Raw genomic sequence first — 17,038 nt, forward strand, 5'->3', positions numbered from 1 at the left:
GAAACTGAGCTACCCAGAGAAACGCATCAGGCCCGGGACTACTGGCCTATAGGTGACAAAACGGGGCAGATCTGACCCCCACACACTCACACCGGGCATGGGTACTGCCCTACTGCGGGGTGTGGAGAAGGTTGCCCCTGGCTCATCCAGCTTGGTGATCAGAATTATAATGCATCCAGAAAGCATTATAATACTCATCCTTCATTTCATAAGTACATTAGGGGAGCTCAAAGTAGGCTGGGACCCACCCAAAAGTTGCACAGAGAATCAGAAGTAGACCTGGAAGAGGACGGAGGTGCCGAACTCCTTGGGCCACCAGCTTACTGTAGCGTCTCTGAGCAATTCGGCTGCTGTACCCGCTTAGCCAGGGAAAGTATAGCCTGAGATAATGAAAGGACAGCAGAGCACGTCCTTTGGTCAACCACATTCCCGAGATAATTTATGTCTCTACCACTGTTGCCTTGGGAAGGTTTTCTGGTTCTATTTTCTTTGTAGCCAGAACAGGATCTTGGAGCAAGTTGCAACTTTGAGCAGCCCACGGAGGCAACCCAGAAGTGCTGGCCGAGGAGAGCCACTAAGAACTCTGCCGGACTTTCATTCGAGCCATTGGTGCTGCTGGGGTTTGAAAGAAAAGTAAATCTGAGCACAAGCAAAGGAGAACTAGCTAAGGCAGGCAGGGAGCATTCGGTGATTTCTCCGAAGGGCACGCGTTAGCTATGGTAACCGCAAGCAAGCCTCGATGCCCTTTCCTTTCACAAAGGCAGGAAGCAAGGGGTCAGCGGAAACCACAGCTGCGGCTGACCCTTGAGCAACGTGGGTTTGACTATGCAGAATTTTCCAGTAAGCACAGTACAGTACTGCAGACGTGTTTTCTCTTCCTTATGGTTTTCTTAACATTTTCTTTTTTCTAGCTTACTTTACTGTAAGAATACAGTACATTATACATATAACATTCAAAATGTGTGTCAACTGACTGTAAATGTTATCAGTAAAGCTTCTGGTCAACAGTAGACTATGAGTTAAGTTTTAGGGGAGTTGGAAGTTATACACGAATTTTCGACGGCACAGGAGGTCAGTGTCCCTGACCTTCACGTTGTTCAATCGTCAACTGTATTCTTTAAAAAAATAAATAAAAAATCCTGATCACCAAGAGCACACTGAGATCATTACTGCCGAGTGGTCAAGATGGTGGCCATGGAGCCAGACAGGCTTCCATTCGGCCCCGGGTCCCAGCACTTAGTGGCTGTGTGATCTTGAGCAATATTCTTACCCACTGTAGACTCAGTTTCCTCATCTGTAAAATGGGGATCTATTTCATAAGATTGGGATGAGGCTCAGTTAGTTAATGCATGTAGAGACTTAGAACCATCCCCATGCATACTGAGTATAGGACATTCATTACCATTTGGAAAATGCCACACAATGTGGTCGTCCTTCGTAAGCTAAGCGAATCATTTCCTTTGTTTTTCTCCTTTTTTTTTTTCCCCACTGTGAAACATTTTAAAAGTACATATAATGGATACCTCTAGTTAAATAGTAACTATAGAATGAACATCCATGCGCCTCACCACTCAGCTGTCGAAAAATAACATAAGCAGGACCTCAGCAGTGCCCTGCCCCCACCCCGCCCCGTCCAATCTCTTCTTATTCTTGTCCCTGAGTAAATGCTGTTTCGAAGTTTCCTGTTAATCATCCTTGTTTTTCTTTATGGTTTTAATACATATGTATATATCCCCCAAACAACATATTGGTTAGTTTCACCTGATTTTGGAATTTATATAATTAGCATTCCTACTGTGCACATATTCTGTTTTTTAAATTCATCCATGTGGTCAGGTGTGGTTTGGGCTCATTCATTGTCACTCCCAAACAGTATTCCATTAGATGAATGGATATAATATAGTCATCCTTTTTTATTCTGTTTTTTAACAAAAACACATTAATATGTGTAGAAAGCTAAATACAATACTCTTTTAAAAAATCAGTAGAGCCAGACAAGTTCAGAAATATTAATGGAAAAATGAAGAATTTCCACACACACCTCTGTATGATGGACCAAGTGAACAGTTTTGAGCCAGTCCCTATTTAGAAGTGACCGAAATGCCAGGATGACATCCCACGTCTCAAATTTATCTTTAAAGAAAACACCTGGGGAGTTGGACTTTTTAAATCTTTGATTAAAAATCTGCTCCCTCTCAAACTTCTGCCAACCTCTATATCTAAGGAGTTCCAACGTGAACTTCACGTGGTCACTCCTGCCAATCACAACACCTTCTGGCAGGAAAAATGTAAACTGCATGAAAACACTGATATAAATGCATTCCTTTTTAGACTTTTTTTAAACAGAAGTATAAACAAAATTAAAAAACAGATAGGAACTCTGGTAGGAATTTTTCTCCCGTAGGAAGTCTAAAAAATTAATGTATTTCTTCACACCACCAAGTTCCCACTCCTTCTGATTGGATTTTTCTTTTTTCTTTTTTTTTTTTTTTGTAAAGCAAACTATTTTTTTCCTCCCAAAACATTACAACACGTTTATGGAAAAAATACAGGAAATACAGATGAGCCCCCAGAAAAATTTTAAGAGAAAAGCATAACCCCATCGTTCCGGGGTCAAATTTTGGTATAATCCTTTCACTTGTTTGCAATGTCTGTAGGAGAACCATTTTGTTTTTATAAATATGTGCTACTATAAGACTATTTTGTAACCTTACAGGCTCATTTACCAATGTGTATTTTCTATATTAATATTCTTCAACATTATTTTTCATAGCTACAAATATTCCTCTGAATAAACGTACCAAGCAGTTTCTAAGAATGTCTGCAGCTCCACACCCTTGCCCACACTGACCTGTATCACTTCTAAATTTGGCTAAGATGACCCCCAAAATAGCACTTGCTTTCATTTTGCACTGATTTAACGACCTGGGAGGTTGTTTCCCCTACTTAATGCCCCTTTGTATTTCTCCTCTTGTACTAAGCAGAGATTTAGTAAAGCTTTTTCTGGCTCTGACTTCCTGCTTCTTAAAGAATGTCAATGTCTGTCAGGAGAACGGGCAACATCTTTGGGCTCGAAGCAATAATCAGTATTTGCTTTGTGGGAGTTTAGTTTCCTCAGACAAACACTGCTTCAGTCTAAAGGGAACAGGTGAGGCGTAATCACGGAATAACTCAACCTCACGAGGGTAACTTGAAGGGCACAAATCAGAGCACACCAGACAGAAGACAGGGAGAAGGGGACCGTGTTGAATTTGCGGGGTGGCTTCGAAGGACTTGCCCTAAGAAACCGAGCCTGGGTGAGAGACACACACTCACCCGCTTCTCCTCACCGCTGCAGCATTTCCCACCAGTGGGAAAGGTTTACTAGGTGTGGGTCCGCCCCAGGCAAGTGCAGCTGAACCGGGGGTGCGGCCAGGGGACCCCCTCCCTTGGAGAGCTCACCAAATCCGGGGGCCAGCACAAAGAGCCCTGACTCACACAGCTCCCGGGTGTTGAGTCAGAGCTCCAAGGTTACTGTTCGCTTCGACCTCTGGGAACCAGTTTTCCCCATTTGAGAAATGGGGTAATAGTATCCACCTGGCAAGATCGTTGTGCAAACGACTGATGGGGAAGCACCTGGCTCAGGAGTTTGTACACAGTAGGCTTTCCATCCACAGTCGGTCGGGTAAGGAGCCGTGCCATGGTCCCGCAAGTTTTTGCTGAGTGCTCCTTCCGTGGCAGGTGCAGCTCGGGCACCGGACTTACAGTTGACAATACCCAACAGGGAAAGCAAGGACACGGTAGAAGGTGAGGAGACCATGAGTAACAGAGAGAAGGGAAGGATGACGGCAGGCAGGGCAGGGCAGGGGTAGGCTTCCCGGGCAAGGTGGCTCTTGTTAGACTGCAGAGGCTGACCCAGTGGGTCTGGGGCGGGGCCAGAGACCCTGATTTCTGGAAGGTCCCAGGTGATGCCCGCACTGCTGGGCCCCACCTTGTGAGGAGTGAGGGTGCAGAGTAGGCGCGGAGAGAGGCAGGCGCACGCGGTGACGGGCGGGGTGGGGGCCGCCAGCAGTCAGTAGACAAGGCAGGGATGTTAGCCGTCCTTCAGCGCGCAGTCTGGCCCGCTTCTGCCTCGACTTTTTAACGTTTCACCAGATATTCATGTAGTTGGGGGACGGAGGGAAGTTTATCATTTTCTAAAGTGAACGCCATTTTCCGTAAAAACCCAACCGCCCCAGTGCACAGAGAGGTTGAAGGGTGCGCTCTGGGTCACACTAGGGGAGCTGGAATGCGAACCAAGAAGGTGGTTTCTAGAAGCTGAGTTCTTAACCACTCTAACACACCACGGAATGAGTGCATTTTGATTCTCAACACAACCAGTGAAATAAAAAGAACAAACTTGATGCCCATTTCCTTGATGAGGACTCTGACGTTTGGAGAGTCTTTGTGATTGTCTAAGATTATTTAGTAAGTTCAAGAGCTATGACAGTGAGGTGACCCATCCTCCGAGGCTCTGTCACACCACATACCACAATCTCAGGCATAAAGCCAGCATTCCTTCGATGTTTTCAACTAAACAAATGAATGACTAAAAGGCCTGCCTCTTAACAGAGATGATCTTTAAAATATTTTGAAAAAGAAGAGCACGGCTGGAGGACCCACACTACCTGACTTCACGGCTCCCTACAGTAATCAGGATGGGGTGGTGTCGCCACAGCACACACGGAGAGGTCAGAGCAGAACAGAGAACCCAGAAAAAGACCCATGCTTACATGGTTACTTGATTTTCAACAAATGCCAAAGTCAATGGGGGAAATGAGAGTCTTTTTTAAATAATTGGTGCTAGAATAACTGAGTATCCATGTGGGAAAAGGAGCCTCAACCTACACCACCATTCACGACATCAAGGAGCTGGAGCACAGACCTACACATATAAACGAAACTTTCATAAAGCTTCTAGAAGAAAACAGGAGGATGTCTTCATGACTTGTGGGTAGACACAACCCAGGAATAATTGTAAGAGAAATACCTGATAAATTAGATGTCTTTGAAAGTAAAAACTTCTCATCCAAAAATACCATTATTTATTATTAAATCTGTGTGTATAAAAGAAAAACCATCAAAGTATAGCCAGGTTTCCCCTGCTCCCAGTGCAGGGAAAATACTACCTCCAAGTTGTGTGGTCCTGTTCCAGTTCATCCCACAGGATGACACTTCCCTCCTACCCTCGCTTACCAACCCAACCTGACATCATGCTGACAGGCAGGCATCATGGGTCCAGGGAATTAGATGAGACTCACGTGTCTCAAGCCTCCTGAGAATAAAGCGCTGGGAATTGGCCTGGATGAGAGATCCTCTTGCTTCAAAACAGGGCTAGTAAGGCGTCTGGGACTCCCTTGATCGAGAGGTTTCAGAATATCCGGCATGCTTGCCTTCTGGAAAAGGAAACACAATTAATAATGGGGTCTGCGTCCCAGTGTGATTTTGTTCAAATGTGGTAACTACAACAAGCAGAGCCTGCATCTATGATCCGATGACACTCATTCGCAAACTTCTGGGTGCTGAGTAAGAGAGCACATTTCTGCTTGGATAAATGCATACACACACACCCGCGGGGCCCCGGCAGGCACCAGCAAGCACTGGGATATTCATGAGCAGTGGTGGGTGAATCGCTTATGGATTAATAGTCTTAAAGAAGTTAAGTCCACATTTTGACCTTAATAAGGATCCCTGCATTAAATCACATGAAATCCAATATTTCGCCTATCAGTGTGAGCTCGAATGTGCTTATAAAAAAGGGAAAAATCAAAATGTCTCTTAATTTTATCAAAATACTTTAATAGTCAGTACCTCTTCTAGAATGTACACAGCTGTGCTTTCCAATGTGGTAGGTACTAGCTACGTGTGGCTATTTAAATTTAAATTCCCATTCATTACAAGCAGATAAGGTCAATAATTTTGGCTCCTCTGTTGCACTAGACACATTTCAAATGCTCAGGAGCCACACGTGGCAGAGGTTAGAAACTCCCAAACACAACGCACAAGGTAGGAAACCTCTTCCTGGCTGAACTCGCAAGAAGTTTGTGAATCTAGACTTTAGATTTTGGTGCCGGGTTGGAAGTGGGACTCAGAAATATAACATTTGCAGCGTAGTTGTAATTTTCAGGAGTGAAAGACTGAGAATATTAGCGAGCAAGTGAAAGAAGTGATTAGCTCCAGATTATTCTTACGGTTTATGCTCTCGATCCCCAGAGCGCCAGCTCAGGTCCGTCCGACATTTGTTAAGCAACACTATCTTTGACCCACTGCTCTAAGTACTGGGGCAGAAAGCGGGGGACAGAGGAGAAGGGGAAGGAGAAGATGCACTGTCCGCCCTCCAGGGGTTCACCTAGCTGGTCAGGAATAGATACACCACTGAAATGGAGTCACAAGCCAAGTCAATGGAAAAGAGGGGAGGGAGAGCTGATGCAGAAGAGGGTGTTGGGATGATCTCTGGGGGAAGTATGACCTGAGTGGGAGTTGAAGCCTGGCTGGGAAGAGACTCAAAGGTGGGGCATCACGAGTGGAGGTCCCATCATGAGGGTCAAGTATGGAGCATGTTCCTGCACCTGCTAGCGACCATGCAACCGCAGAGACTCAAGAGGCCAGACAGATTCCTGATGTGTCAGGTCGTCCAGAGAACAGGTAGCTTGGGGACACCAAAGAGCCGGTCCAGGGGAGGAGACAACAGGCTGGAAGAGTTGCAGATCCAAGGGGAGGATTTCAGGGATGAAGGATGTTCAAAGAGGAGAAAAGAGAATGAGAAAAGACTCACCTAAAATTAAAGAAATGCAGATTTTTAAAAAATTGCCTGTCAAATTAGCAAATATTAAAATAGAAAGTGTAACATTTAGTGCCAGCAAAAGTGCTGAAAAGCGGGCTACTCCACTTCTAGTGGTCTGGTAAACTGAGTCAACCCCAGAGGAGGGCAGTTTGGCAGCATGAATTATAAGCCCTAAAAAGCAGCTGTAAAAAATGATGATATATATGTATTGACATGGAAGGAATTAAAATATAATGTTAGAGGTTCTTAAGAAAGCAAATTACAAAAGCGGATGTGTGGCATGATGCCTTTTTTAAAAAGATTTATTTATTTATTTGAGAGAGAGTGAGTAGGAGGAGGGGCAGAGGGAGAGGGAGAGATCCCAGGCCGACTCTGTGCTGAGTGCGGAGCCTGATGCGGGGCTCAATCTCACGACCCTGAGGGCATGACCTGAGCCAAAACCAAGAGTCAGTTGCTTAACCGACTGAGCCACCAGGTGCCCCATGATGCCATTTTCATAAAGCGAGTGTCCATGCGTACTCCAAGTGACTGTCCTGGCTCAACGCTGTGCCTGCTTTTTCTTCTTCCCTTCCTCCTCCTCCTCCTCCTCGTCTGTTTTCTAAATTCTCATTAGTGCATAGGCATGGGTATTATTATATATAAAAGCAATACAATCATTTTTGTAATTAAAGAAAAGAATGGAATTCTGGTCAACTGTGCCAAAGGCGACAAAGTCACTGACGAGGATGATGTTCAAACTGGCCACCATGCTCTTCAATCAGGGGTGCCTGGCGGCGTCCCAGGGAACAGTGTCACACTGGCATGGGGAATGGACTGCACAGAAGCTAGGAGTGAACAGGAGAGAGGACAAAGCAGGGCAAGTGCAGTGACAGCAAGAGCGGAGGATGTTTTCATGGATTTAGGCTGTGACAAAGAAATGGAAGAGCAGCTTGAAGGGAATCTTTCCAAAGATGCTGCTTCCTTTTTTAAGATGGGGAAGATCGGGGCATACTTGCAGGTTGAGGAGAAACGGAGACAGGAAAAGCATGGAGCTGAAGGAGCAAGGTCCCAGAGGGGAGAGAGGAGGATGGGCCCCGTGCCTGGGAAGGAACGTCCATTTCTGAGGCAGGAGGAAAGTTTTCCAGAGAAACTCCAAGTGGGAGGAAGTAGGAAGAATTAGTCAGAGGGTTCTCCTACCGCAAGGCCTCTACCCTCTGAGCGCGTCAGGGGATGGCCTTGGAGAATGTGGAAGATGCCATGTGAAACAGCAACAAGGCAGCCATCAGTCCAGCATAGAAAAAATAAAATGAGCTAAATATTAATATAAAGCTTTGTGACACTGAGGTGTTCAATAATCACTTAATTCCATTTTCCCTAAGACAACATAGTTTTTAAATCATAAAAAAAAAATACTGATGACAGAAAGTTCTGAAAAGGAACAAAGAGAACTATCCTTATAGTAGTGATCACATGGCAGGTCGAATTCATAGCCAGTGATGACTGTGCTTCTAAATATGTTAGGATTCTGGAAAACCTTTAATGAAGCTTAAGTGCAAATATACATATTTTGAAATTATTAGAAAAGTCGACACTATTCTGAAGAACATGCCTATTCTGACTAAGGAATCAACCTGAAATGTCATGTTCAACTCTTCCCCAGTAAATTCAGAAGGGCCTGGATGACTTTGTCAGGTCCGTGCCATTAAAGGGCATCAAGATTCAAAGAGCAGGGGCGCCTGGGTGGCTCAGTTGGTTAAGCGACTGCCTTCGGCTCAGGTCATGATCCTGGAGTCCCTGGATCGAGTCCCGCATCGGGCTCCCTGCTCGGCAGGGAGCCTGCTTCTCCCTCTGACCCTCCCCCCTCTCATGTGCTCTCTGTCTCTCTCATTCTCTCTGTCTCAGATAAATAAATAAAATCTTTAAAAAAAAAAAAAACATTAAAGAAAAAGATTCAAAGAGCAGCTTATCGACCTTGTGGAGACAGGCATTTTTTTTTTCCCCTGTGATTTTCAATGTATTTCAATAACTATCTAGTTCGGGCCAGATTACAGAGAAAAATGATGGCCCCGAATGAGGTCTACTCTGCATGGAGTTAATAAGTTTAATATTCTATGCTGAAAGATCAATAAACATTAGGCTTGATTTGATCAAATTATGGACTCCCTGGAACCACACGATCTGTGCCTTTGGGATTTTTTTTTTTTTGCTGATCTTAAATAAGAGAAAGGGAGTGGTCCCTGCCATGCTGAGATTGCAGCTGAAGTATCAGAAAACGCCGGGGCTGGGCTTGGCCAACAGGCCATGCTCTGAGCAACATCAAATCCCAGCTGAGAGGGAGGCTGCCTCTCCTAGGACCATCCCAGGGTGGGGGAGGGCGGGGGGGCGGAATCCACAGCCCTCAAGTCTGACGACCAAGTGTTTGCACAGTTGAACCCCACGCTGCCGCCTCCCCTCTTCTCCTCTGGCTGCTCAGCCTTTGAGTGGGGCCAGCAGGTGCGGGGAGAGAAGGTATGCAGGAGCGCTGCGCCCAGGGCCCGGTGGTTTCTTCAGATTTCAGACCTACGTGGGAAAACTTCACATAAAGGGGCATAGAATGAAAGAAAGGTTTCTTCCCCGCCTGCGTCCTTGTTCCCTCTCCTCAGAGATAGCCCCTCCCAAACCCTTCTTGTGTTTCCTTCCTGGTTAACAGGTGCGTGTCTTTCGGCCACTGTAGATCCGCCACACGTTAATAAGATGTGCAATAAAATCCCACGGGGATGCACAGGAGCTCGCAAAGGACGGGGAAGAGAAGTCGCCTTTCAAGAGTCCTGGCCCAGATGCTGAAGGGAGGGTCTCTACAGGACATTTTCAGAACATGCCGCTCACACCTAATGGTCAGAGAAGCGAGCCTGAGCTGCTTTCTCAGTTACCAGCCCAGCGTCACCATGTGCTCTTAAGTTATCTGCTCTTTCTGTGCCTCAGCCTAGCCACCTGCAAAGTGGGCACTGATGTCCCCTACTCCCAAAGGGCACCACGTCGTGTGCTTGATGTGGGCAAAATGCTCCCGAGTGCTCCAATGAAAATGTGAGTGTGACTTTTATGAGCTCGCCAGCTAGGGCAGTGTAATTGCAGTCTGACAAACGTCCTATTTAAAGATGTACTCTTTATATTTCAACCCCGTAATTATTTAGCATTTATAGAGCAGGCCATGATTGCTGAGGACTTTATAAACATGTGGCTAAATTGCTCCTTAAAACAGCTATATCCTCAAGTAAGGTGGGGAGAGAGGATGCCTGCAAAAAGTAGAAAGCACGTTCTGCCAAGAGCATGGCAGCGAACTGGATGTGCATGGCGGAGTGTCTGCAGGATGGGTGCTCTTTGGCCATGGCCGTCCCTGGTCTTCCTCGCTTCTACCCTCAAGCTCCCTGGTCCCATTAGACAACCTTGCAATTACCCAGCAGGCCAACAACGGTGCCTGGTAATCTTAGTGAGGGTTAGCATCAGAGGGGCTTTATCCCAATTATTGCGGCCCTCATTTGTCCTCCTTACATGGGGCACAGAATGAGGAGGTTATGAGTATAGAATTTAGAACCATACAAACCTGGACCCTACTCCTGGCTCCACATTTAATTAGTTATCTATCCATCTATATCTATCTATCTATCTATCCATCTATCTATCTATCTATCTATCTATCTATCTGACAGGACGGTTACCCTATGGCTAAAGCTCAGGCTCTAGATCTTTATCATGGGAGTAACATTATCTATCTCAGTACTTTTGTAAGAATTAACACAGGGTCTCCTGAATGCGCACTAACTTATGCTCCATCTGCTGACCCAGGGACAGTGGCTGGGATGGTGTTTGTGCAGACCCCAGGGTGCCCACGGGAACGAACACTTGTTCGCACTTCGGTGTTTCAAAGACCTTCCGAATACATCTCACATGCTCTAGATGCCTTCTCCTCAATCTAGGGAGTCCTAGGGGCGGCAGCAGCAGCATCTGCTCACCCAACAGCTCCTCAGAAACTCATCAGAGACGCTGCATCTCACACCTGCCCCAAATCTCCTGATCAGCCTCTGCATATCGACAACATTCCCAAGTGACTCACACACACATTAAACTTGAGAACAGCTGCTCCAGAGTTCAGCCTCCAAAGCAAGACCGCCCACCACTTTCTGGTTATGTAACCCCAGCCATGTGACTTCGTCGCTCTAAGCCTCAGTTTCCCTAAATGCAAAACAGGGCCAAATGCAATCCATGGTTCATGGGATAGTGTGAGGATAAAATGAGATGATCCAGAGAAAGCCTTGAGTGGAGTCTGGCACACAGTAAGAAAGACTGGCAATTTAGACAGTATATTTAGATGGCTTAGGTAGCGATTTAGATACTGTATTATCTCGGGAGATCTTTACAAGCGGCCTGCGCCTTGGGCAGAATGAGAATTATCTGCTTCATTTCGCCAAGAGCACATCAGTGCTCAGGGAGTTCATGTGACATGCCCAAGGTAAAGGGTCATGGATGGAGGCAGAATCTGAAACCTTGAGATTGTGTGTGGAAGTTCCCGCCGGAGAGTGGGGCTAACCCCCTCCGCTTGCCAGAGCAGTCTATCTGGGGACATCCTGAGTGGAGCCCGCAGCTGCAGGAAGGGGCACCTACCCTGTCCAGCCAACCAGAGTGGTCCTATTGACCCTGTCAACAGACAGGTGGTGGGACCTGCCCTAGCCAGGTCACCTCAGCTGGACCAGAATGCAGGTGTTCTGATTCTAAAGTCGCCTTCTCCCCTGTCCCAGCGCATCTGCTTCAGACTTGGTTAATCCTGGTGGAAAGCCAGACTATTTCTTTAAAAGCCTTTATTAGGTGCACTCTCTCTTGCAGCTTAGATACCCGGAGAGCGCCTCCCTCGTGATTGCCGGGGGTCATGCAGCATTTATGTTTTTAGTGGTTTCTATCAGAGACCAGGACAGATTTTAACTGGAGGTTGTTGCCAAGTAGAAAGGCCTCTTGACCCTCCATGAGGGAATCACCTGGCCCATCTCGGCCCTGCAGGTGGGCCCCTTGCCTTTGGGGTGGCCTTGAAGCCCGCAGGGAGTTCCGGCAGACACCCAGAAGTCCCAGGGGCTCGGGATTAGGCTGAAGCTTTTCCCTGCTCTCAACTATTTTCCAAATCGACCCTGAAATTTGACCGTCATTTGGCCAGGCCTTCCCAATAGAGAGGGGTTTATAATTATGTTTTTTTTTCAGAATGCTTAATGTGGTGCTATAAAATAAGAGACTAAATCTATAGAGGAAATGGGTTGGCAGCGGCTCTCGGGGCGGCCCGGGCGCCTTGGGGAGTACCCTGGTGGTGACGTTGATAGCAGTGTCCGACTGGCTCCTCCTCTCCGTCCGGCCAGCACACTGCCTGGGACCCGTGGCCCGGAGCTGCTTGTCAGAGGTCATGTCGTTCTGGGACTTGGAAAGCTCTAGAAAACAAATACAAGGAATGACAGGTGGGAGCGCACAGCTTCGACAGACTCGTGGGGCCCTCCTCTGGGAGCCCCTGCAACCACACCCCGAGGAGCCCCCAAGGTCTCCCGAGGTGAGGCTTGCTGCGTGGGGAGGATGGCACATCCAACACCCAGCTCCGGGGCCGGGGGGAGCATCCCCAGACACGGCGTGCTGGACACGGGCCACACCGCGCCGTGCACGGGACAGAAGAGCCGGATTCCCAAAAGGTGACCGCGTGGCCACGTGCTTCTGGGGGCAGAGAGCCACCGTCAGGGCGGGAGCGAGAAGGAGGTCTTCCGGACAGGTTACCCTGCATCCTGGGCCACACACCACGAGCAGCCGGTTGTCCAAGCACAAAAAAGGCAACCTCACAAACCAGCCGGCTTTTTAGGGGTTCCTTACAAAGACTTATAACTAAATATCATCTCTTGGGACCCTTTGAAGAGAGGTGGAAGCACATTCAGGGTACCCCTATAATTATTTTAATAAGCAAATCCTGGAAATACAACTTGTTTTTGTGGTGTAATAGTGGCCGAGAATAAAGGTGAATAAAGTGAGAAGGAAGAAATCCATACCCAGAAGGGAGCAAACCACCTCAAAGATGATTTTGTCCCCCCAAAACGTCTTCCCTTTTCCCCGGGGTCCTTGTCTCTCTCAAAGATGACCTTGAAACTATCTTTCGAGCAGCGCTCTCCAATAGATAATGTTGCTCACGTATGCCATTTCAAATTTTCTAGTAGCCTCATTTAAAAAAGAAACAGGTAAGACTGATTTTAACACTGTGTTTCATGTAACACAATATACCCAAAATATTGTTAAAATATATAATCAATATGAAAATTAATGAAATTTTTAATTGCGTAATGGACACAGAATACACCCTAGTTTCTGGTGCACATTATGAAGTGATCACCCCACTAAGTCTAGTTACCATCCTTCCCCATGTAAGATTGTTTCAATATTACTGTTTTCCCCGTGCTGTACAATTAATGAAATTTTTAACTTCTTTTTTTTAACACTAAGTTTCCGGAATCTGGTGTATTTTACCCTTTTTTCGGGCAGGCCATATTTCAGGAGCCACCTGCTGTTAGCATACTGGACAGCCCGGCTCCAGAGCATCCTGTCTCCTGATCCACTCCTCTAGATGCTATTTCTTGGGTACCTCCTGCATGTGCTGCCAGGGCGTACTTCTGCAGAGCGTCTCTTCTCTCTAGAGGAGAACCTCACCTGCCCCCCAAAACCTCGGCATTTTCCTTCCCACCAGGATGTGTGGGACCTCTCCTGTGTGAGAGCACTACTGTCCACACTGCCCTCAGGTCTACCCTCTGGAAACCGCGGGGCATCTTTCCGCACCCGGAAGCTAGCAGCGTCCCGGCACACACCAGACCCTCGAAGCTGACAGTGAACATGAACTCCTTATACGCCCAACCCCAGCCCCGCTACGAAGGGTGTGAGAGCCCCAGGAGGAGAAGCCCCCACCTTGGGGGACGGTGGCCTCCCCCTGCCATCTGTACGGCACTCACCCCAAAGCCTGTGCCTTCATCTGGTCCATTTACCTGCACAGACGAGGCAGGTGGGGGTGCCTCCCAAGCGATTCAGCTTCTAACGACTAGGCTCGGAATCGGCATTATCGGGTGAAAAGGAAAACTAACAGCAAGAAGCACAGAAGGGCCCTGAAGTGAAAATCAACGTTCTTATTCCTCCTCCCCTTTGAAGCAGGGCCAGGGTGCTGGAATCTCCTAGAAATGCAGCCATGATAAAAAGGGCTGGAACTGCTCATTTCTTCCAGCCAGATTGGCTTCCCTGGGCAACCTCAGCTGCCAGGGGTTGTAGTCCTGGGGCAGCTTCCCAAACTCTTCGGGCCAAGGCCCCCTCCAGCCGTCCCGCCAGAGACCCCAGGTGACACCAGAAAGAGGCTGTCCTCTGTACCACTTCTGTAGGAAACAGGCCGCACAAAGGATCAAGAGGGACATGTGCCCACCAGCTGAGGACCTGAAGAAAAGGGAGTCAGCCCCACCCTGCTGCACGCCCTGAGGCAGAGACCGGATGAAGGGTCTGTAGTCTGTGCCCCTTCCCGAAGCTCCTGGGAGAGCCGGTGGGCAGACCATCCCTCCCACAGGCCCAGAAAGCTGGGTTTTTTCATCCCTGCCTCTGGGCTGAGGGTTTGGCATCCCATGAAGTACTAGAGCCTGAACAAACAGGGAGGGGGCGCAGGTTAAGGGGTTCAATCCATGTCCCATGGCAGAGACACAATGCTACTCTGCTCTTTGGAACCCCCCACCCCCACCCCCCAGGGATTAGCCCCGGCTCTCCCCCTGGGTCTGCTGATTTATATGGATGGCATCATCATTACACTCAAGGTATTAAACTGGTGAGTCTCAAACGGGTGAGCCTGTCTCAGGCGGGGCTATGGGTACGTAAGCCATCCAAGCGTACGTACCCGTGTGTGGGTCCCAGCATGCGTCGGAGGGCGTGTGACCTGGGACAAGATAAAACGTGTGTCCTGCCTCTCTGGGTGTCTGGCTGAGGGATTACCAGGTCAGAGTGAATGCTGAGGCAGGACTCCAGAATACGGCAGTGGGAGGGGATGCACAGAAGCCGCGTGGATTTGGGTAGAGGCTGTGCTTCTAGAAAGAGACGCTGAGAAGTCTCGGCAATTAGAGTGCCAGCAGGAACAGAGCCAGGGGCTCAGAGTTCAAGCAGCTGTTACAGCTGGAAACCCGCATCCAAGGCTGGTGCACACAGAGGGCAGATGTCCTCTGAAAGCCAGGCAGACTAACGGGGTGACTTTAAACCTCCGAGCTCTGTTAGCAAGCAGGCGGCACGAAATTCGGCTGCTTCGTCTTTCTGAAGCAGAGGGGGACAGACTGTCTCATGAGACAGTCACCTTTCTGCTTGTCTGAAAAGTGGTGCTTTGATTTGAGTTGTCACGAGGCAGCTCAGAAGGGCTCGTGGGGAATATGGAGAACTAATTAAAATCAAGTAATAAGACTGTCTCAAGGCCAAGGGACAACACTGAGCCCATCCCTATGCACCGGCCTGGGGAGAAGCCAAACAGAAGCACCGTGAAAGAGAGTGGGTGCCTGAGACCCCCTGCCCCCCACCCTGGGACCGTCTCTCTGGGCACCTTTGCAGGCCTGAACAGGGGCTGTTCTCTGGGGTTTGCGGTTTAAGATCAACAGGGAAGAATATATGAGCAGAAAGAACATTGAAAGAGGCAAGATTCTAAGCAGTGGTAGTTCTGGGTCCCCTGCATCTGCAAATCACATGATTACTGCCCATTGAAGAAGATAAATTGACCAAGACAGAAAGAAGAACGGACAAGCAGTTCCGTGCAAACGACAGACACTGGGCCATGCCTGGCGGGAGAGCTCGCTCCCAGATCTCATTCACTGGAGCCGTCCCACCTCCCGACTTTGTGGGGCCATGGGAGAGGCTGCAGCACCTGCCCACACTGGTCCAAGCTGGCTCCTTCCCACCACGTGCTGAGCTCTGCCAGGTTTGGGCAGCAGTGGGGGTAAACTGAGCCAGTCCAGGGGGCCGAAGGGGGTCTCCTCTGCCCCCAGGAGACCAGAGGCCTGCTCTGCAGGTGGAGGGGTGAAGGGCCGGGGCTGTGGCTCTCCCCAGGAGCTGGAGACAGAGGTCCCCTTGCCGGTGGGCTTGGCTGGCCTGGCTGGTGTGGGGAGAACACATGGAGAGGCATCCACTTACTTTTCATGTGGGTGGTAACAGACAGAAACAAATTTTCCACGGATTTATTAAATCCTTTAAACTGACCAAGTTCCTGTAACTAAAACAGACAGAGGAAAGAGAACAAGAGTTATATTTGGAGACTCGTGTCTGCCCCAGCAGCCTGCAGGCTGCTGCCCCCCAAACACTGGCAGGTGTGAGCAGAGTGCATGGGCTCCAGGTGCGTGTGGGTGTGTGTGTGCATGCAGGTGTGTGTGCGTGCATGTCTGGAGAGGGGACCCTCTTACTCAGCTTCTTTCCTCTGAGGTTTGACACCCCATTTCAGGAAGGGGCATCAGCAGCGGGGTAACATGGTAACAACTACATCCTAGGAATAACGACCGACATTTCTCTGGCTCAGGCCATGCTCGGGTAGACTCCTGCTTCCTTAGCCAGCTCTTGTATGACCCACCCCAACCCCACACAGAGCAGATGCCAACACGGCAAAGGGCACAGGACACAGTGGCCCATGGTGGTACCAGGCTCAGAGCACCAGCCTGGAGCCAAGGAGTTAGTTCTACCCCTCTAAGCAGGAGAGAGAAGAAAGAGGAAGCAAAAATGACAGAAAGGAGGTCACTTTTCCCTTCAAGTCCCATCCCTCCATCCCTCCCCATCCCCATCCCTCCTTCCATCCATTCCTCCGTCCATCCATCCCTCCATCCATACACCCCTCCATCCACCCTTCTGTCCATCTTCCCATCTACCCATCGATTTCTCCATCCATCCACCCCTCCATCCATCCATCCACCCCTCCGTCCATCCATCCCTCCATCCATACATCCCTCCATCCATCCTTCCATCCATCCACCCCTCTGTCAATCTTCCCATCTATCCATCCACCCCTCCATCCATCCACCCCTCCGTCCATCCATCCACCCCTCCATCCATCCATCCATCCGTCATCCATCTGTCCATCCATCCATCCATCCCTCCATCCATCCATCCTTCCATCCATCCACCCCTCTGTCCATCCATCCCTCCATCCATCCATCCCTCCATCTATCCATCCACCTACCCGTCATCCATCCATCCATCCATCCATCCTCCATCCATCCATCC

The 17,038-nt window shown here is 48.7% G+C and overlaps 1 protein-coding gene across 2 annotated transcripts in view; it reads right to left on the minus strand.

Moving 5' to 3' along the window:
* The window catches only part of SYTL3 (synaptotagmin like 3), a 76,442-nt gene that overhangs the window by 16,154 nt on the left and 43,250 nt on the right, over positions 1-17,038 (minus strand). The window contains exons 6-8 of one of the 2 annotated variants that reach the window (XM_044917461.1): positions 15,962-16,040; positions 12,101-12,225; positions 5,280-5,414 (exon numbers count right to left, since the gene is read on the minus strand). In XM_044917461.1, coding sequence (XP_044773396.1) covers positions 5,280-5,414; positions 12,101-12,225; positions 15,962-16,040 — 339 coding nt within the window. The remainder of the gene's footprint in view (positions 1-5,279; positions 5,415-12,100; positions 12,226-15,961; positions 16,041-17,038) is intronic. The other variant, XM_044917460.1, reaches the window with a different exon arrangement.

This window comes from Neomonachus schauinslandi, chromosome 8 (assembly GCF_002201575.2).
Source record: "Neomonachus schauinslandi chromosome 8, ASM220157v2, whole genome shotgun sequence".
Taxonomy (NCBI): Eukaryota; Metazoa; Chordata; class Mammalia; order Carnivora; family Phocidae; genus Neomonachus; species Neomonachus schauinslandi.